The sequence below is a fragment of the Seriola dumerili genome, unplaced genomic scaffold (genome assembly GCF_002260705.1).
Source record: "Seriola dumerili isolate Sdu_G_001 unplaced genomic scaffold, Sdu_1.0 BDQW01000036.1, whole genome shotgun sequence".
Classification (NCBI taxonomy): Eukaryota; Metazoa; Chordata; class Actinopteri; order Carangiformes; family Carangidae; genus Seriola; species Seriola dumerili.
Window position 1 is genome coordinate 3,928,669 of NW_019174291.1, and position 21,992 is coordinate 3,950,660.

The window sequence follows — 21,992 nt, forward strand, 5'->3', positions numbered from 1 at the left end:
GATACCGTGATATCTTCAGATATCAATTATCAGAGGCAGAGACTCGTGTTCAGTTGAACTGGCTTTATTGCCTAAAGCTTTGCAGAAACATTACATGCTGGCCAACGTGGGGGAACAACTTCTCATCACTCGTTAGTATCTACGATACCAATAGTACTGGTGCCCCCTATTGGTCCTGAACTACCATAACATACAGTCACTCCGTAAAAGACAACACCAGGTTTAATAAAAGGTCTATTGATAGTTTAATTGTTTACTTAAACGACACTGAGACTGTAAAAGCAAATTGAATAACCAGGAATTTCTGCAAATGTTTTTGATCGCTATTCCAAAATGTCTTGGCTTTGATGAGTACATGTTCCTCCATCATGTTTGGATGCGAGCATTAAACAGGGTTGTTCCATGTAAAGTTAATATATATCACTATAAAAATAAAGTTATTTTTTTTACTCAGCAGAGTCATTAATTAACTGGCTGATGAAACGAATAAAAAATACTTTTAAAAACACACGAGTCTTCGTGTTTAAGCGGTAAAACATCGGAATATAAATACCTGTAAAAATCTGGAATCTCAATAAACTGAAATTGCCATTTAAACAGAACTGAATTACTGGCTTTTATTTAAACCCGACCGTATTTTCGTGCAGCCCTCCCGGAAGTGAGCCGTTGGAGCCAAGATGGCGCTAAGTTGGAGCGAATTAGCGGAAGAAGCTGATGTCGGTTAGCAAGACAAACGGAACCGTTTAACACCGACAGCGCCGAAACAGCAGCACCAAGGTTAACGGAGAGGCGTCTGAGGAAACGAGCCACAACCCGGGATTCCGTTGGTTGGTGTAAGTTTTATTGTTATCTCATTTAAAGCACTGCAGCTAGCCGCTCCGTTAGCATGCTAACATGTCGAGTCACGGGTGTTTGTGTCCCGGGAAACTGTCCGGTAACACCTCACTAGAACCGTGACACAGAGACTCAGCGGAGCAGACACGATGATTCACATGTAACCGAGTTAATTTAGACAGAGTCGAATCAGAAACCACCTTCTTCTTTCAGCCCGTTACCTTGTTAGCCCAGGGTCTTCTGTCTGTGTCGCTGTTTCTTTAGTAGCTAATGCTAACAGATGCTAACACCACTGTAACCGAAGATGTTTTTATTTGCCTCGTGGGTTTACCTGTCCCACATTACCGGGGTTACTCACCTTAATGATCCTGACTTCCGTCAGTCTGAGCAGCGGACTCTCAGTGTCGAGGTTTAAACTTAATATACATGATCATTTACATTGGTAATCTGCTGATAATTAATAGACAATCAGTTGACTGTGCCTGTAGATTACCTGTCTGGTTCTGTCCAACAATCAAACCCTCAGTCACTGTGATTTATGACAAAATAATTCAGAGGCTGGAAACAGACAACCTTCACTTGATGTATTTGAAATGAGTAAAACAATAATTCAGTTGTGCAAACCATTCATTGTGAGTTAGTAAGGATGAGAGCTGGTGGTGTCTCTGCCACTGTATAACAAACTGTTAACTGTGCACCTACAGCCCGGTAAAAATTCTAATCCATTGCTGCTGTTAAAACCTGTGTGTATTTGAGTTTACTGAGTGTTGTTTTCTGTGTATCTACTATTGTTGACTGCTGCCTGTAACACAATTTGCCCCGCTGGGATGTTACAGCTTTTCTGTACTCTACTCTGCTCCGCTGTACTCTACTGTGTATATGGAGCCTCCAAGGTATAGTTCTGTGGCCTTTTCTCACTATATAAAACTGACTTATGATTTTTGTGTAGTTTATCCTTCAGTGCTACAGACGTGCACACTGAAATCACAGGCCTCATTATCTCCTGTTGAATTTGGGTCTGAATGACCCCAGTTTAAAAGATGATTAATATTTTTCAATACCAGGTGAGTTTGTTGCTGTAAGAGAAGGATGATCCAACAGGCCATAAACACTGGAAACATCAGGACAAACTTAAAGACTACAGTGTGATCATAAAAAGAAAAGCTGATATGAAAAGGTGTAGAGTGACTAAAAATGAATAAATCTTCATTCTTTTTTCTCATTACAGAAGCTGAAGCTGAAAAAATATAATTAAACTTATAAACAGCAACTTCCTGCTGCTCTGAACATATTTGCAGACTCTTTTTGTGACTTAATCATCGTTGACAACAACAAAACTGCACTCTGTCCAGTCCAGGTCCACCCAGCTCAGAGTCGGTCTAGTCTACAGTCCTGTAATCAATCCTCCTTCTCACGATTCTCTTTAGACTTTTATAGTTGTTGGTTCACCTGGGCAGTCATTACAGAGGCTGTACTGTCAGCGGTGTTCCTAATATTTTGTCCACCCTAAGTCATATAAGCAGTTTGGATAAAGTATTTTGAGCAGCAGCACAAACTACAACCTTAACACTGGTTTGTGTGTGTGTGTGTGTGTGTGTGTGTGTGTGTGTGTGTGTGTGTGTGTGTGTGTGTGTGTGTGTGTGTGTGTGTGTGTGTGTGTGTGTGTGTGTGTGTGGTGTAAGGTGGTGATGGCGGAGCGGCGGGTGGAGTGTACATGGAAGAGACACATCTCAGAGCAGCTGAAGCTCAGAGACCAAGTGCAGAGACAAGCCTTCGAGGAGATCATCCACCAGTGTGAGTCCATCACATCACACACCCCTCACATGTACTGTCAGATATACTGTCACATGTACAATCAGACTGTCAGACATAAATTAGCAATCATCTCAACAACAGCTCTTCCCAGCTACATGCAGTGCAGTTTGGATTTAGGGATAATCACTCCACAGAAACAGTTACATGTTACTTGATAGAGAAAGTGAAGGTGACAGTGGACACAGGTGGGGTTGTGGAGACTGTTCTTTGATTCACTGTAAGAATTTGATACATTTGTTCATCATAACATCCTACTGTGTAAACAGCTGACATTGTCTTCAAGTCCTTTCTAATTAGGACCAAAGTCATTAACACCTGAAGTGCAGCTGAGTTTTAGGAACATTTCTAGGAAATGAATTAAGAGAGTTACTGGTGTAAAGTGATGAGTCATGCTGGGTGTAGCTGGTCAGACTGGTCACAGCCTGTTAGAAACACAGCTGTAGTCAGGCTCCAGTGTAAACTCTCAATTCAAACAAATTAACAGCTAAGCTCTGTTGGTTTCAGATAACCGTCTGCTGGAGAAGTCAGACCTGCAGACTGTTCTGTCAGAGAGATACCAGACTGACAAATATGACGTCCAGAGAGGACACGAAGCCAGGTGAGACATTCTGAGGCAGAGCTCAAGGTACGGGAGACAGAAGGGACTCCAAAGTGTCCACATGAAGTCAATAATGGACTCACCTCCACCTTGTCTGTCCTATATCACCTGTACTGGGCATAATGGAAGTGATCGGGGGGAAAAAACAACTGAATAATAATTGAACAAATGAGCGGGCTGCAGTCTGTGCTGCAGGTTTCCTGTCAGTGATTTTTAACTGAACTTGGTCTTCGGCTCTCAGCAGGACCAGACAGTGTAAGAGGACTCTACCTGCTGAGAGCGCCGTCTGTTTCTGTATTCACTCTTTCTCCTGTTATCAACTCTGGACAATTGTTGGTGTGGTGGGATGATGAATAAAGAGGTTATATGTTTTATGCACATACATGTGACCTATCTAACTTCTAATCCCCCAGTCTACACACTGGATATTGACGACCATTTTACCTGATGATAGTGATACATTCCTGTATCTACCTACTCTCCTCCAGTCAGTTAGTCTGCATAAAAATGTAAATGTCAAACACGTCTGACATGACAAAAGGGTGGGCACTTCACGTATCATGTCCCCTCACCTGTCCTTGTCCTGTGTTTCAGTTCGGGTGCAGACTCGAATCGCAGCGAAGCTCTGCAGCAGGAAATGGCTCAGATGAGAATTAAACACCAGGAGGAGCTGACAGAGCTGCACAAGAAGAGAGGAGAGGTCAGTCACTTTCAGTCCACACATGAAGACATGTCATTAACACCTGTCCTGAAACAACATGTCATTAACACCTATCCTGAAACATGTCATTAACACCTGTCCCACTGAAACATGTCATTGACACCTGTCCTCCTGGAACATGTGTGTATTGAAACTTGACAGACAGGAGTTCAGTTAACAGTGAATCTTTGCAGCTGAATGTTTTTAAGTGATGTTGATGTGACAGAGGTTTGAGTATCTCTGCTTCCTGCTGTAAACTGTCTCATCAGGTAGACATTGTGCTGCAGGGGGAGTTTAAGTCAGAGCCATCAACTTCAGTTATTCTTAAGTTTAAGTGTAGGGTATTAAGTCAGCTTCATTGATTTTTCACTGATTAATCCATCCGTCTATTCTCTGCTGTTTATCTGAGACCAGGTCATGTTTATTGCTCAATTATATTTCTATGAATTATTGATAAATACAGCTGGGAAGAACTGTCCTGTTAACGTCAGTAAATTCATGTATTTAGATAATTGTCCCAACAGGTTATTAAATCATTGCATGTGGTTTCAAAGTCCACAGAAACACTCAGTTCACATAAAATCATATATTATAATATACAGTGGCAAGAAAAAGTAAGTGAACCCTTTGGAATTGCTTCCATTTATGTATAATTTTGTCCAAAAGTGTGATCAGGGCCCATATTCACAAAGCATTTTATCTCACCACTAAGAATACTTAGTGTCACGCTAAAAGTTTTTAACTGAGAGTTTTCTCCCAAATCCTCTTCAGTGCTGCTGAGACCAACTTTTAGTAAGAAAAAGCAAAAACTCCTGAGCTAAGAGTTCAACTCTGTTGCTATGGCTGAAGTCAATTTTCATGGATTAGCTCCCTTGCAGGAACCACAGCAATTGTTTGATGAAAGGCTTTCTGTGCCAGTGAAAACGCATGCTCAACATCCCGCAATGATAATAAAAAAAAAGAATACAGAAATAAAATAATACAAATGAAATAATAACGGATTCGGTGCCGTTTACAAAAGTAGTGCATTCTCCAAAATACATCTGTTTAATAAGGTTTGTGTCCACCCTGGAGAATTTAATTCTACTATGAAAACATTCAATTCTCTCCAAAAAAAAACCTGTCCTAGATGACCTAACCCAACCTAAGTGGCAGCCCATTGGCCACAGTCTGTTGTAGCGTAGTGTTGTAATGTCCCTGTGGTCCCGGCTGTGGGTTGAGGTGTGAGAAGATTTCCCCTGGTGTCCCATCAGGCAAAATCCAGCTGGAATATGATCCTTTCAAACAGCTGATCAGGTCACTCTCCACTCAGATCCATGACTCGTGTGTAGATCCTGGACACTGTACAACAATGTCTACAACTGTACAGGCAGCATCAATACAACCTGTGTGTTGATGGTGAGATTTTGTTTTCCTGTTTCGTATGAAATATCCTATAATGTCAGGGTCAGAGCACATTTATTGTTTGAATAGATCTGCTTTTCTCTGTTTCCAACCACTGCAGCGTTGACAAACACTTAATTTCCACACTAATCGGTTTTCGGTTGGTAGGAGATGTTATTGCATCTGTAACTAACTTCACAACGACCATCATTCTCTTGTGATTGAGTCGGTATCTTTTAAATAATTCAGCATCGTTTCCTTTTTACGATCCTTTGTGATTTGGTCTTAGTGAGTTAGGAGTCCTCTCCACTACTTCTAACTTCTCCCAGACTTAGGTGCTACTTTTAGCGCTAAGTGGCTTTGTGAATAGTTCTTAGTAAAAAAAAAAAAAAAAAGTTAGGACTATCTTGTCCTAAAGTTAGGACTGAGGCGCCCATTTTTTTTTTATTATTATATTTTCTCCTAAATCGGCAAGTTAGGAGCTACTTTTAGCCCAAAGATGCTTTGTGAATACGGGCCCTGATCTTCATCCAAGTTAAAATTATCAATCATTTAAAAGAAGTCATTGTTTTGTCCTTGTCCAGAAGTCATTCAAATCTAAATCATTTAAACTACCACATTGTAGCTGGAAAAAGTATGTGAACTCTTGACTGATGGCATCAACAGAAGCTAAGTGGAGTCAGGAGTTATCAAACCTGGAGTCCAGTCAATGAAACAAGATTGGAGGTGTGGGTTAGAGACTTTGGCTCATAAAAAACTCTCAAACATTTTGAGTTTGCTGTTCACAACAAGCATCAGATGACGTGAACCAGGCCTCAAAAAAGATCTCAGAAAACTTGGGATCAAGAATTGTTGATCAGCATGAAGCTGAAAGGGTCACAGAGTCATCTCAAAGAGTTTAGATCTTCATCAGTCCACAGTCACACTGTCTATAGATGAAGATGATTTAGTTCTGTGGCTACTCTGTCTAGAAGTGGACGTCCACCTGAGATGACTCCAAAGGCAGAACACAGTAGCTCTGTAAGGTTAACAAAGGAGCTCAGAGTCACAGCTGAAGGCAGCTGGTTCACATCTCTGTTCATGAGTCCACCACACACACATCATGGTGCATGGTTGTTATGCCCCTGAATTTATAAAGAGCAGCTTTACACTCCACTGTGCTACTGGGGAAATGTGTTATGGACTGATGACACCAAGGTTGACTTGTTTGGGGAAAAAACATGCACCATGTGTGTGGTGTAGAAAACCACTGCATACTAACATCCCATCATCATCCCAGAGGTGAAGCAGGTGGAGGGAGCGTCATGATTTGGGGCTAATTTTCTGCCTCTGGACCTGGACAGCTCCACATCAGAGAGGAAAATGAATTCTCAAGTTCATCAAGGATAATGTCAGGGTGACTGTCCAGCTGCTGAAGCTCAGGAGAAGCTGGGTGACGCTACAGGACAATGACCCTAAACATCAAAGTAAATCTACTACAGAATGGCTTCAAAGAAATTCCACCTTCTGGATTGGTCCAGTCAGAGCCCACACCTTAATCTAGCAGAGATGCTGTGCAATGAGCTGAAGAGAAACGTGCAAAGCAGACATCCTAAGAATCTGTCTGGACTGAAGCAGTTCTTTAAGGAAGAATGATCCAATCTCCCCTTGAACATTGAGCAGGTCTGATCAGCAGCTACTGGAAGCTCTTGTTGGAGGTTATTGGTGCCAAATGAGGGTCAACCAGTTATTAAATCCAAGGGTTCACTTACTTTCTCCACCAGCACTGTGAACGTTTAATGGCCGTGTTCACTAAAGACACAAAAGATTATAATTTAGGGACACTGTGTTTGTCTACATTTTGACTCAGTTGATGCAGAAAACCAGTTCTTTCCAAAGGGTTCACATACTTTTTCTTGCCACTGTATAATGTTTGAATGACTTTGGGAATTAAACCTCCTCAGTGATTGTTATTTTTTGAGAACTTTCTGGTCAGTCCAACAAACACCTACGTCCTCAGGAGAAACTAATTTCCTGACTGACACATGAGGTTTTGTTTTGGAATAAAATCCAAGATAATGGTCGTTGCACATTTTATGAAATTAATTTAATTAGTTAAATGTAAATTTGTGGGAGCATCAGAAAATTGTTTGAGTCCAGGGCGGAGAAAATTTTATAGGTAGCTTGCTAACACTGAGCTACATTGCAGAGAAATACAAAATCTTAATAATGAGCCTTTTAAAAATACACATTTTATAAGCTCGTGCTCAAAGTGACACCAGTAGAAGTAACATATAGTAAGTGAAGTAATTTATCTTCCTCAGTTCACCTTAACACTTAGCCCAGATAAATGTGTGTTATCGGATTATATAACATGAGGGCGAGCGGCCACAATAAACACTCAGATTTCAAATGAAAGTCACGTCTGTAGCCTCTCAGTGATCCACACTCTGGATTCCCTACATAACCATCTAATATCCACAGAGACCAGTTGTGTAAACAATGTCTGTGACTCAGTGTTGCCACTTCCTGTGCAGTTTGAGCTATTTATTTATTGTTTGCAATCAACCAACCAATCAAAACTTGTTTGACTAAAACTCAGAATATCAGCTACTGTGTGGTTGATTGTTAGGCAGCAGCTTATTATTTGTTTTCACAATAAATGTCATCAGAGTATTTTTACTTCTGTTGTTTTACACATTTCTAATCTGCAGAAGGTGGTGAAGAAGTTTCAGGTCATGGAAATGCTGGGTCATGGTCCTGGAAAGTCCTGGAAACATGTAAATCACTGACTGTTTTTGTCCCGCAGCTGGCTCAGAGTGTGATCGAACTGAACAACCAGATTCAACAGAAAGACAAAGAGATCCAGAGCAACGAGGCCAAGTCAGTGTCTATAAACACACACTCTATTTGTACGTGTGTATGTGTGACACCTGAGAAGAGGTCAGTTCACCTGCAGCAGGTGTCCTCGCTTAGGAACCTGAATAAAGTTTATTGTTGTGTGTTTTCAGAATGTTGGAGTATCAGCAGCAGATCACCAACCTGGAGGGAGACTGTCGGGAGCTGAGGAACTACCTGCAGGTAGGAATATATCACCTGGACAAATCGCATGCCTCAGGGATTCTTAAGTTGAAAACAGGAGGCATCCACTTGTCAGGCGGCTGCTCAAAGCATTTTGGGAAATGCAGGAATACAGTTTTACTTTAATGAAAGTAACTGAAGTAGATGGAGTTGGCAGGTGGAGGGTCAGTCAGCTCACCTGATCTGGAATCTGTTCAGACTCAGGATCAGATCCAGTTCAGACTTAGGATCACATCCAGTTTTCTCACAGGAGTGTAGGCGCACCCCAAGGGCATCATGTTTCCTCTTCATGTTTCCTCTTCACTGAGGAGTGGTGGCCAGTGTACTCTTTTATGCTGCAGTCTGCTGGGGCAGCAGCATGTCTGACATGAACACAAAGAGACTGGACAAGCTGGTAAAAAAGGCTGGGTCTGTGCTTGGCAGGAGTCTGGACTCACTCATGACTGTTGTGGAGAGACGCATGCAATGTAAGATGGAGGCCATCTTAGACAATACCAACCATCCTCTCCACAACATTCTGGCAGGACAGAGAAGCAGCTGCAGCAAACGTCTCATCTCACTGTGCTGCAGAACAGAGAGGTTCATCGATCGATCGATCTATCGATGCCTTCCACTTAGTTCCATGTGCCTTGCAGAACAATGACATCACACTTTTGCGAGAGGCAGTCAGCGCGAACAACAACGAAGGAGTCGAGGAATTGTGGCTTAATTTCACACAAAATGACGCTAACAGCAAAACGTGCAGTGTCTGTGGCACTAAGATTTCAAGCAATGGTGTAAACACCAGCAACATGCTGAAACATTTGTTGACATATTACGGCATTAAATATCAGGAGTGCCATGTGTTTGACGCTCTACGCTGCCGGTCAGCAGAGCAGTGAAGGTACGTATTAGTGATGTGTTGACTTTTAAGTGAACAATGGGAGCCGGCTCCTGTCCGAGAGACTTTTTTTAGTAAATGAATACAAGGCAGACAGCACTCCCTCCTCGAGGGATTGAACAACTACAGAGCAGTTATCTATCTTGTTCAGTGTTCAGAGACTCATAATAAAATATGCGTTAAGCTCATTGATGAAGATGATGGTCAAGGAATTTGATAAAGGTCAATGATGAACAGTAAAAGGTCTGATTTCCCACAATCCTCTCCTGCTGCCTTCTGGCTCCCAGCAGCCCCTGCTCTCTCCTCCCATCATGCTCTAGTTGTGCAGTGGTGGTCTCAGGAGCTGCTGACAGACAGGAAGTGCCATCACAGTGTGAGTCTGTAAAGAGATCCAATAGGCTCAGTGTGATGGCTGACATCCAACAGAACCAATCAGCACGGAGCGTCAGGCTGAGGAGGAGGAGGGAGCTGATCTCAAGTTTTCAACCTGAGACCTTCATCTGATCAGAACATGAACATGAAGTCAGTTTAGACCAGTCCAGACCACTTCAGACCATCAGGTGTTGACAGTACAGTGACAGTACATATATCATGGTAAAGTGTATAATGATCTGACTGAACCTTAGTATGTGCGTTCTGTCACTCCCAGTCAGGTTTATGTTCTTCAGGAACCCAGAGTTGTGTCCATCTTCCTGTGTCCTGCAGGACCTGGAGAGGGCAAACCAGACGCTAAAGGATGAGTATGATGCCCTGCAGATCACTTTCTCTGCTCTGGAGGAGAAACTGAGGAAAACAACAGAGGACAACCAGGAGCTGGTGTCTCGATGGATGGCAGAGAAAGCTCAGGAGGCCAACAGGCTGAACGCTGAGAACGAGAAGGACAGCAGGTAGAGTGAACACCTGAAGGAGGAGGAGGTGTCTACCCCCCTGACTGATCTCACTCCTCTGACTGATCTATCTGATTTCAGACGCAGACAGGCCAAGTTGCAGAAGGAGCTGGCTGATGCTGCCAAAGAGCCTCTGCCCATTGACCCGTCAGTAGATTCAACCTCCGGCTTGTGTTTGTATCATGTCTGAGGTGAGTCGGTTCTGACCAGGTGTTTCTCTCCTCAGGGACGACGACATCGAGGTTCTGGCTGAGGATGGAGGGAAGGGGGGAGGAGAGACCTCACCAAACAGACCACTCAGCAGAACTCCCAGGTGAGACCAGTACCTGTTCTGTTTCACTGCTGCGTTTTTCTTCACTGATCTAGAAATGTTTTAATTTTTCAGACTCACTTTTCTTTTTCATTTGACCCATTGAATGTCCTTCAGACAGTGAAACTATCAACACATCACCAGAGTTTTTTGGCTGAACAGCAACAGTCCTGTAGACGAGACCATCACACCACTGGTCGACTGAGTGTTTTGCTGAGTTTTACTATTGGCCATTGGTCTGTTTAAAAAAAAAAAAAACAAAAAAAAAAATTGGGCACATACAGTTGCTGTTATGTCATCAAGGGGCATTTACAGACTGCACTGTTGACAACTGGTTACTTTGTCTCTACATTAACTGACTCTTCAGCCACCTTCAGTTGTCGTTATTAAAGCCATTAAAACACCTGGTGACAAATCTAGAGACAAACGTCAGCTTCTTTCTGTTGTCAGTACTGACCCTTGAGGTCAGGTTTTCCCTCTACAGACTCACCTCTCCATGATGAACACAGCGGCCGAGCCGGCTGACCAGCTGATGCTACAATCTGTTGTCTCAGGTTGTCTCTGACAGTGACTAAATGTCTTTGGGTTTTGGACAGACGACGGAGACATTTACAGACATCAGTGGACTTGGACACTGACCAAGTTTACTTTACTTTTCTGTTTCTGCAGTAAGAAAATCTCCCAGCCTCCTCCTGGTGGTCTGCTCGACTCCATTTCCAACATATTTGGGTATGTAGCTATAAAGTCATCTGGTCTCTGTCTCTGTCTTGGTCTCTGGGGGGGTCTGGACTGTCCATGTTGTGATTGACCGCCTGTCTATCTTCCTGTCTGTCTGTCTGTGTCTGTCTGCAGAGTGTCTGAGTGTGTTCAGCCTGGACTCCTCCCACCACACTCCAGGTGAAGGACTGTGTGTGTTCACCTGTGTGTTCACCTGTTCACACTGCCAGTTTTTGATTTACAGGTCACTGACTGTGGGTGCAGCCATTTTTTTTTCTCCAAGTCCATATCAACACAATGCTCACATGTGCTTGTGTGTGTGTGTGTGTGTGTGTGTGTGTGTGTGTGTGTGTGTGTGTGTGTGTGAGAGAGAGAGATTGAGTCCGGCTGGTTTTGGACCCTCGAGTTACACTAGAAAGGGTCAGTTTGGACATGCGAGTGTTGTATTCAGACAGACTGGGAAAATGTTTAAGGACATTAGTTTTACACAGCTCTGGTCTTTGGTAGTTGTGTCCATCAGTGAGACATCCTATTTTCCTTGAACTCATCAACAGTGATGGTTCATTAAAGCAGTCCCACTTTCTAGCTGCATCACGGGCCTCTGAATGTGTCTGCATTCTGTTCTGGTTGTAAAGTCCAGTGTTAATCCTTCAGTAAGCTCTCCTGTGATTGGCGGACAGCACAGGGAACAGTTCACCTTGTTAACCATGTGACCCGTGTCAGACATTCAGCTCTGAATAGAACATCTGCTGACCGTTCATCATTCTGCTGGCAGTGTGAACACAGTGACGTTTGTAGTGAAGTGATTGTTCTTGGCAATAATCCCAAGACTAAATCAATAACCAGTTTTTAAGAGGCTGTAGTTTGGTGTTGTTGTTCCTGCTTTTGTTCTGATTTAACCCCCGTAACAACATGATGTAATTTTCATGGTCCTGTTGATCCTCACAGACCACATCTGGGCCCTCACAGGCCACAGCTGGACCGTCACGATCTGGGCCCTCGAGGTCCACAGCTCTAGCCCTGTAGGCAGACGTCTGTGCAGCAGCCACTGACTTTACTTGACTTTGACTGAATTTAAAAGTATCACAGCTGAAGAACCAGGTATTTTTCTCAGCTCAGGTGTTTACAGACCAAACAGTTACTGCAGGTTTAGGAGTTATGAGATTCACATTCAGTTCTCTAACAGTGTGAACAAAGATTCACATTGTTCCAATGTTGTGTCTGAACTGAAGTTAGAACCTGTTTGTTTCTTCCTGGGTGAGTTTGACAAACAGAGTATCAGATGTTTGAAAAGTCCATTTCACGGCAGTGATTTGCACCTGAACAGCTCTGTTCACTGATCAGTACTGATAGGTGAACATTTGAGCCTGGGTTTTAACTTGATAAAATCACAGTTTAATCTGGCTCACACAAACTGTGGTGTGCTGATGTTGATTCGTTTAACTAAAAACCAGACTAGATTTTAGATTGTAGATTATGAAGTGCAACACTGTGATCAGCTGATATTGAAGCTCCGACTGTGTTTGTAACCTGAGTTTAAACAAACTGAAGGAGGATTTATCTGGAGCCAGGTGTCATTAGATTCAGGTTTCCTTTGAGACAAACCGTCCTTGAGGACTCAGTGTTGTCAGCTACTGGTAGAGTTCCCCTCAGTCTGGGACCAGGTCTCACTTTAATCATCCGTTCTCACACTGGACTGCACATGGACTGAAAACTGAAGTGGACTGGGGTCAGATCCAAACATCGCTGGTTGTTTATAGTTAGATAGCTGCTGCAGAGCTTCTGATGTGTGCACAGCATGAACCTAGCTGAGTCCAGGTCTTGGTCCATATTAACTGGAGCTTATTGAACATCCTTGCTGGAGAGCTTGTTGAACTTGTCTTGATTTAAACATTAGTGTGTCACACCAACATCAGATGTCACATCATGAACATTCAGTTTGTTAAAGAGGACCTATAATGGCCATTATTATTGTTCATTATTTCATTCTTGGTGTCAACTGAAATAGATTTACATGCTTCAGTGTTTTGAAAAGACAATTGTTCTTCTTCTGTACACTTTTTACTGTACTCTATTCATCCTCTGTATGAAACGCTCTTTCAGAGCTCAGGGCTCTTAAGGCCCCCCTCCCCCCTCTGAAGCTGACCAATTACGGGGCACACACACGGGGCTCTGATTGGTCAGGTCTGGTCAGTAAATCTGAATGAATTAAACTTTAGTGTGCAAAGTTAATGCACAGTTAAAATATGGATAATTTATCCGAGCTAACGAGGTATAACATGTCAATACTGACAAACATTTAAGCATTTTTATCTTTGCTACTGTGCGTGGTTTCGGAAGCAGTCTTCCTTGCAGTGCGGGCTCACACTATAATGTTCGGAGCAGTGGCGAACCGTAGAAAAAATGAAGTAGATTCCTCCAGGCAACTGAGAACACTGTGTCTTTTCAGCATAGCTACAAAACTAAAGAAAACTCTTCATTATAAGTACTTATGTGCCTTGTGTGGGGGCGTGCCAAGCTTGCAGGGGGTGTCCAGCGCGCACATGTGCAGCACCAAGAGAATTATTGATGTCAGTAGGACTATGAAGTAATGTCTGGACCCCGGCGTTTCATACAAAGGAGAAATTTGGGTTTTGCCCTGACAGAGTTTCTCCCTATGGTGTAAACTTTGATCCTTGGGATTCTGTAGACCATTGACATGCAGAAAAACCTATATAACACACTATAAGAAAGGGAAAACTCAGAAAAGCATAATAGGTCCCCTTTAAGAACTGAGGTTGAACCAAGTGAATAATTAACATGGGACTTGTATTGCTGATATTTTTTGTATCATATTGAAAGCATTCACTCATTGAGTGTTTCAGCAGATTGGTTAGTGTAGGTGGTAAACTGTCAAACACATCTGGATATTACATGACATGCTTCTGACAGACATATTTCTTTACATCTGTAGTTACATCTAATCTTTCTCACAAGATGAAGATTTGTTTACCTCCTGAAGAGAAAAGGGAAAACAAGTTTTCTGCTGTGACCTGAGTTGAATGTGTTGTGACCAATGTAGATACTGAGAGTCTGCTCACTGCTCTGCTGCTCCGCTCATTTTCCTGAAGCTTAAAGTGTAATAATGTTGGTGTTAACTGATACGTCAACAGTAGGTCTGTGACACATCAAGTCAGTCTGTGATACGTCAACAGTCAGAGCATGTGACACACACATGTATTGATGTATGCAGTTTATAATCACACCAGTCCTCTTCAGAGCTGCAGTCATCATTCAGCTCCTACAGATGTTATGGCTGATGTTACCTCCAGATGTCAGAGGCCAGCTCAGTGACCTCTGACATCATGGTCTGTCAGTGACTGTCGGTGACTGTGGTCTCTCTCCCAGCAGGCGTCGAACCGCCAACTCTTTCAGCACTTCACCTGAAAACACAGAGGCCCCGTCAGGAGGGTGTGCAGAGGTTCGAGTCCCGTCCACAGCTCTGCACGTGTTTGTAAGTACCTCAGCTTCTTCACCAGTGGAACAGACATGATGGTTTGACTGGGAGAACAGTTCAGAACGATCAGCTGGGAAACACATGACCTCTGGACTGGTGTACTGATCCCTGATAACAGAAACAGATTTGTTTTCTGATCAGTATTACTGTGCTGTCAGTGGTTTCATGAATCTCCTTCAACACACATGGACTCCACCCACACACAACCTCCACCCACACACAACTTACACCCACACACAACCTCACACTAAAGCTGTAGTCTCATGGAACAGAAACAGCAGAAACGGTAGGGTGCGCTGTTTAGTTCCTGCTGCTGATGGTTGTTAAACTGTGAAAGGTCTGTTCAGTGACGTGCTGTTTCCCAGCTATTAGAACAGGGACTGAACTCAGGTCAAAGGTCAGTGATGAACAGTAAAAGGTCTGATTTCCCACAATCCTCTCCTGCTGCCCCCTGGCTCCCAGCAGCCCCTTCACTCTTTCTGTTCCCATCATGCTCTAGTGGTGCAGTGGTGGTCCTAGAAGCTGCTGACAGACAGGAAGTCACATCACAGTGTCTATACATAGATCCTATAGGCTCAGTGTGATGGCTGACATCCAACAGAACCAATCAGCACGGAGCGTCAGGCTGAGGAGGAGGAGGGAGCTGATCTCAAGTTTTCAACCTGAGACCAAGAGAAACTCTTCACTGCGATGTTTTAATACCACCTCAGTGTTAAACTCTGTGTGTGTGTGTGTGTGTGTGTGTGTGTGTGTGTGTGTGTGTGTGTGTGTGTGTGTGTGTGTGTGTGTGCGCGCGTGCGTGTTCTCGTTCAGGAAGCCCATGACGGTGAAGTGAATGCAGTGAGGTTCAGCCCTGGCTCTCGTCTCCTGGCTACAGGAGGGATGGACCGCAGGGTGAAGCTGTGGGAGGTTGTTGCAGGTAAAGTCTCCATGACAACAGCGAGCTGTGTTCACACATCGGAAAGTTTTCTTTAGAAAATCACAGCACATGAAACTGACTCATATAGACTATGTCTCATGAATGTGAGGTCAGGTGGCCTACACCTGTAAAACACAGTGTAACGTAATCCAGGGACGTCCTTAATGAGACTGTTTCTATCAGTCACTGTTGTATGAGACTGACTCAGTTTGAAATGGGTGGACCCTGTCAACTGGAGTGGCCTCAGTGCAGCAGTGTGGGTTTTTTAGAGCTCACTGGGTCTCAACACTGGTCTGAGGATTTGATCTGATTCAGTTATATCAAAATTTATCCTGGAACTTAAATTTCTTCAACATTCTTCAACATTCAACCTGTGAGAAACTGTGTAAAGTCACACGATCAGCTGAACTGTAACCTCCTCACCTCCTGGTTTTAAAACTTTGTCATGTTGTTACCAAGGATTTCATTTTCCATGTCAACAACATGACACATGGACTCTTTCTTTTAAAACGACATGTGTAAACCTGCACCACTCACAAAGGCATCATCATTATCCATTTAAAAAATAAATAAATAAATGCAGTGTATATAGTAAATGTACATTCAGAACATATCAACATTTAAATCCTGCAGCATTGACACAAATCTACATTTCTAGGGTCTGTGTCTTTACATTTGTGCAGAGATTTTCTCCTGGTTCAGGACTATGTTAATAAACATGATGTAACTGGTACAGACAGCCTGTGTCTCAGGTTGTCCTTATACCTCTGAGCAACACTTTGACCTCTGACTATTTTTCTGTGTGTGTGTGTGTGTATAGGTCACTGTGAGCCTAAAGGAGCTCTGACCGGCAGTAACGCAGGAATCACCAGCATTGAGTTCGACAGCGCTGTGAGTCTGCAGCTGCACTTCAAATGGTTTTACTGTTTATTTGTGTTGTTGTGTGTAGGATGTGTTTATTGTATCATTGTGTCTGTTTTAACACTCCGACCTGTTGCTTTATTATGTTTTTGTACCTATGTCTTCAGGGTTCGTACCTGCTTGCTGCCTCTAATGACTTTGCCAGTCGGATCTGGACTGTGGACGACTACAGACTGAGGGTGAGTGTGAACACCTGACTGCTGACCTTTTACTACATTCACATGTCCAGGTAGAGCGCCACGTGTATGAGCTTGTGGTCAGATCATCATAACAGGACGTCTTCACTCAACATAAACATGAAGCAGGGTTGCTCTCAGAGTGGTCAGCCACTACAACACTGTGGCGTGGCTACAACTAAACTGGTGACGATGGAGGAGGTCACTACACACTGGTCAGACCACAGCACCTTCCCCCACTGTGGTAGTGGTTTATTTGTGCTTCTGCTGATCTCATAGTCACAGGATCAACAGGACACAGCATTAATGTCTGTGGACATGCACATCGGAGTGTCATCATGTGTACACACCACAAAATAAAAAGATGTAAATCGAGAAACGAAAAACAGCCATCTCATTAAGACTCATTACTTTTAATCCAGAACAAGTGAGAACCAAAAATAACACGTGAAGGGTAAAGTTTGTAGAAGTTTTCTAAAACCTTTTTCAATAAAAAATATTTCAGATCAGATTAATCATTGATGCCCCTGAAGTGAAGTCCCCTGATCAGAGAGGAGGGAAAAGACTAAGATCAATAATAAACAAGACACCCGAACTTTTCCATAGTCTGCTGTTGATCAGAAAGTGTGTGTGTGTGTGTGTGTGTGTGTGTGTGTGTGTGTGGGGTCGTGCAACCAGCGACCATCTGCTGGTCAGTGATGTGATGTAAAAGGTCTGAATCTCAGCTCCTCCCCCTTAGTAACCAGCCGCTGCTCTCTGCCCCCATCATGCTCTAGTGGTGCAAAGGTGGTCACAGCAGCTGCTGACAGAGACAAGACGTCATGTCATAGCGAGTCTATACAAAGATCCAATAGGCTCAGCGTGACTGACATCCAACAGAAACAATCAGCACGGAGTGTCAGGCTGATGGGGTGGGGTTCGAGAGATGATCTCACTCTGCTACTGAGACCAGAGAAAGTGACTGAATGTAAACATTGTCGGACAGAAACCAGCATCAAGTTTTTACATGTTTTCACAAAAGTAACACACCTGTCCTCACACAAAAAACAGATATATCTATATAAAAAAATGAGGTGAGTAAGACACTAAACTTGTGCTTTAAACTCTGATGATAAAAACATCAGAACATCTCCTGATTTCATCTGTTGGTTTTCTAATAATAATTGACCAGATTACTGGATCAGGAATTTATCAGGAGGCAGAACAATTTAAAATATAAACACAGCTCAATATGATACATGGGTTTATGATGACATCATGTGAATATCAACAGGCAGTATAGGAAGAATACTGGTTTCAGAACAAGTACAGAGAGTGTTTGGTGACCTAACCTTAATCAGTAATTCTGATGGCAAAGTGGGAGAGAGATCAGTGAACCAACATAGATGATTGGGAGAGATCAATACATTTAATTTACCTGCTAGTCAATAGTTGTAACTAGTTTCAGTCTGTGGTTGTCTTTTACTAACGGTCTCGATATTATTGTTGCATGCAGTGACCTGTGACCTCACTGATTTCCTCTGTTTAGACTTGGGGCTTTTATTTTGGAGGCAGGAAGAATTACCTCATGTTCTCTACAGATGGTATCCCAGTGTCACAATCGTGTGTGTGTGTGTGTGTGTGTGTGTGTGTGTGTGTGTGTGTGTGTGTGTGTGTGTGTGTGTGTGTGTGTGTGTGTGTGTCTCCCCTACAGCACACTCTGACAGGTCACAGTGGGAAGGTGCTGTCGGCTCGTTTCCTATTGGACAATGCTCGAATCGTCTCTGGGAGCTATGACAGAACGCTCAAACTGTGGGACCTCCGCAGCAAAGTCTGTACGTGATTGGTTGGTTTGTGCGATGTTTTTTACTGGTTTCTATGGATCCAGTCTGACAGAGCTGACTCTAAGCCTCTGTCAATGACTGTGCAGCAGAGATGGTCTGAGTGACCTCACTTACTGTTGACTGCTCAGTCACCTACTGTGTCACCTGTGCAGGTATGAAGACGGTTTTCGCTGGTTCCAGCTGTAACGACATCGTCTGTACGGAGCAGTGCGTCATGAGTGGACACTTTGATAAGAAAGTTCGATTCTGGGACATCAGGTAAGAGTTTCTACGGACTGCTGACGAGAGAGGAGAATTACATTGACAGTTTAAATTCAGCCGAAACAACAGGAAACAACTTCTTTACTGTGTATACTAATACACTGAGGGTCCACTTGACTTCTCCATAGCTTTCAACTGATTGTCTTCAGTGGTGAGAATCGGGTTTGCTCATGTGAAATATGAAAATTTAGACACATGACAATAATTTTCTGAGATGATGAATTTTAGATTTCATTCTGTCATTAATGTTAATGGTTTGGATTTAGTAAATATTAATTTTTCATAAATATCAAATAACAAATAATTAAATAACTATACATATTGATATTTAATAAATATTTCATAGTAAAATATATGTGGAAAATATAAACGTTGGTAATGATAAAATCTCTTGTCATCGTTTGCAGGCACATGTGGAACGTCTGTGCTGACCTTTGACCCTGTACTGACACAGATCCTCTCAGTACTGACGGTGTGGTTCTGTCTCTCTCCTGTGTGTTGTGTCATTGTGTCATGTTGTGGGTCAGAGCGGAGAGCATAGTGCGGGAGCTGGAGCTGCTGGGCAGAGTGACGTCTCTGGACCTGAACCACGACCGAACCGAGCTGCTCACCTGTTCCAGAGACGACCTGATCAAGATCATTGACCTGCGCACCAACTCTATCAGACAGACATTTAGGTGTGTTCGTCCTGACCTGTCAGCCGTTCAGGTGTGTTCGTCCTGATTTGTCATGTTCCAGCAAGTGGATCCTCTCAGATCACACCTGCCCATGTGTCCTCCTCCTGCAGGGAAACATTCAGTCTGAGACCTTGATATAAGAGAGTGATGGTCAGCCTATTTAACGAGCCAATGAGGTGTGGTTCAGGTGTACTAACTGTGTGTTTGTGTGTTCAGTGCTCAGGGCTTCAAGTGTGGAGCTGACTGGACCAGAGTGACCTTCAGGTGGGTTCAACACTCAACACTGAACACTGAGACACTTAAACTGTCTACCTTTTTAAATGCTGACTGTGGAGTCTGGAACTGAACTCAAGTGACACGTCACTGACCTCTGTTTGCTTTCAGCCCGGACGGCTGCTACTTGGCTGGAGGATCAGCTGATGGAGCTCTGTATATCTGGAACGTCCTGACGGGGAAAGTGGACAAAACTCTTGACCGGAACCACAAGTAAGAAAAAAACTAATTCCAGAACAGTCTGCTATTACCACACAGAACACAACAGGGAGTCACAGAGGGAATGAATGAGTTCACATGGTAAGAAATGTAAATAATAGAGACCTGCTCTATATTTTCTTGAGGTTCAGGAAACTCAACATAAAGGACGAGAACAGTTTGTGAGCTCTGACCTCTGTACACATCTCATTCTAAAACAGCTGTTTGATTTCACTTCTGTCAGTAGACTAAAGAATCAGCAGGTTGTCTTTTAAACTGATGATGTGATAGTTCTTTACTGAAGGGGTACAGTCCTATCCATCCATCCATCCTCGGCTGTAGATCTGTTCAGTTCTGTTTATGTTTAAACCTGAGAGAATTCAGCCCTGATCTGCCCCCAGTGTTTAATCCTCCAGGTGCTCACAGGTAAGTATATGAACCGTGATGCTTGTACAGTGTATCGGTGCTTAATGATGGTGTCTGTTTAAACTAAACTTAAAGGCTGGAAATGAAACAAATGTTGAATCTGTCCTCTTCTGTCTGCAGCTCTGCCATCAACTCAGTGTCCTGGTCCCCTTCAGGAGCCTACGTGGCCAGTGTGGAGAAGGGCAGCAAGGCCATCCTGTGGTCCGACATGTGATTGGCTGAACTGTGTTCCAGCTGGACACCAATGGAGACAGAGACTCTGTCCAGTGAGAGGATGGTTTATCAGCAGCTGGATGATGAAATGTTTGGAGCTTGCAGCTGTGGACAGATGTGTCAGTCAGAAGAAATGAGACGCTGAGAGCTGCTGCTCTCTTGTCTGCCTTCATGTTGAACATAAAAACGGCTTGAATCACATGTTTACCTGTTCTCTATTTGGGTTCAGACATTTTAAGGTTCTTCAGTGTTTTACTTCTCTGACAGTGAGAAACAAACTGCCCTTACACAGTTTACTGAGACACAAACGTCAACCTGCTGATGTGAAAGAGGATTTAAATAAAGTCTTCTGTAACAGCTGATGGTGAGCAGGACGTCTGCAGTTAAAACACAAAGGAAAACATTTCACCTGACCCATCCTCACCAGTGTGTGTGTGTGTGTCTGTGTGTTTGATGCAGAAAAACACTAACCTGTCCAGCAGGTGTCAGACATCTTCAGCTGCTGGAGCTCAGTGACAGAGGAGTGTGTTCATTCAGCAGGTACAGAGTTTAATTCATGTCCTGCAGCACTTTGATGAAGAAAACCACTGAGATGTTCAGAGTAGAAAAGGTGAAAATAAAGACATGTATGTGCTTCACTTGTCCACATTCATTCGGCTCATTGCTTCTACCCCACCCACCCTTATTTGTTTTACATTGTTTAGTTTTAACTGACTTTCCTTTCTTTACCACCTCCTCCAGAGAGACGTCAGAATTGCCCTGAGGTTGAAATGTTTGTCTCAGACACATTAATGAGACCAGACCAGCTTTTATCTGTAGAGATCAGTGAGATTCTGATCAGACCCCCCCACACACACACACCTGCGCTGAGGTGTGTAAACTGCTGATATCAGCAGACAGACTGCTGAGTCTGACTAATGGGAACTTATCAGCTCAGCAGAGACTGTCTTCCTTCTGATCATGTGATAGAACGGTCACATGTCAGAATACCACCAGCAACAACCAGAGAGGAGACGATGGCTGCGGTTGAAAAGTCAAAATAATCTCTCTAACCTCTTCTCCTTGACGGAAAACATGAGGCAAAGGAGAGATGTAAAGGAGAAATTATAAGGACTTAGAAAAGGACAATCATGATGCGAGAATCTGACTGCACTCACACTTTTTTTGACTAACTTTATAACACATGGAAGATAAATCCTCCTTTACTAACCACAAAATAAAGCAAACAGGATTGATATGTTGAAATAAAATGACATGAAAGGAAATTACAAATTGAGAAAGCTGAGATATTAAAATCATTAAATGAAAGTAAGGAACTGAGCAAGTGATCAAAATAAGTTATATTCACATATGTATATGGTTTCCTCACATATGTGCTTTTTACATTTTTAAGCATTTAAGTAGAGAAAATTCCTCTGCTAAAGG

General features: G+C 43.1%; 1 protein-coding gene across 3 annotated transcripts; it reads left to right on the plus strand.

Moving 5' to 3' along the window:
- The first annotated feature begins 671 nt into the window (after window positions 1-671).
- Window positions 672-20,768, plus strand: atg16l1 (autophagy related 16 like 1). 3 transcript variants are annotated; one of them, XM_022738454.1, is made up of 21 exons: window positions 672-833; window positions 2,517-2,628; window positions 3,154-3,247; window positions 3,842-3,947; window positions 8,119-8,192; window positions 8,321-8,390; window positions 9,976-10,157; window positions 10,239-10,304; window positions 10,384-10,470; window positions 11,137-11,196; window positions 11,320-11,364; window positions 14,575-14,677; window positions 15,494-15,599; window positions 16,420-16,490; window positions 16,628-16,699; window positions 18,390-18,510; window positions 18,672-18,777; window positions 19,308-19,457; window positions 19,674-19,721; window positions 19,842-19,943; window positions 20,475-20,768. In XM_022738454.1, exons 2-21 carry the CDS (start codon window positions 2,523-2,525, stop codon window positions 20,566-20,568), a joined length of 1,863 nt encoding a protein of 620 aa, XP_022594175.1. In that variant the 5' UTR covers window positions 672-833; window positions 2,517-2,522; the 3' UTR covers window positions 20,569-20,768. The 3 variants fall into 3 exon arrangements, with proteins under 3 accessions (XP_022594175.1, XP_022594177.1, XP_022594178.1); XM_022738456.1 differs by lacking the exon at window positions 11,320-11,364 and having other exon boundaries at window positions 14,572-14,677; XM_022738457.1 differs by lacking the exon at window positions 11,320-11,364.
- Window positions 20,769-21,992: the final 1,224 nt, after the last annotated feature.

What these genes read in the sequence shown, in the direction of transcription:
- atg16l1 (XM_022738454.1), top strand. Translation starts at nt 2,523, where the DNA reads ATGGCGGAGCGGCGGGTGGAGTGTACATGGAAGAGACACATCTCAGAG. An exon ending in TCTATCAGACAGACATTTAG is followed by an intron (nt 19,458 to 19,673) that starts GTGTGTTCGTCC and finishes TTGTGTGTTCAG; the next exon opens with TGCTCAGGGCTTCAAGTGTG. An exon ending in ACTCTTGACCGGAACCACAA is followed by an intron (nt 19,944 to 20,474) that starts GTAAGAAAAAAA and finishes TTCTGTCTGCAG; the next exon opens with CTCTGCCATCAACTCAGTGT.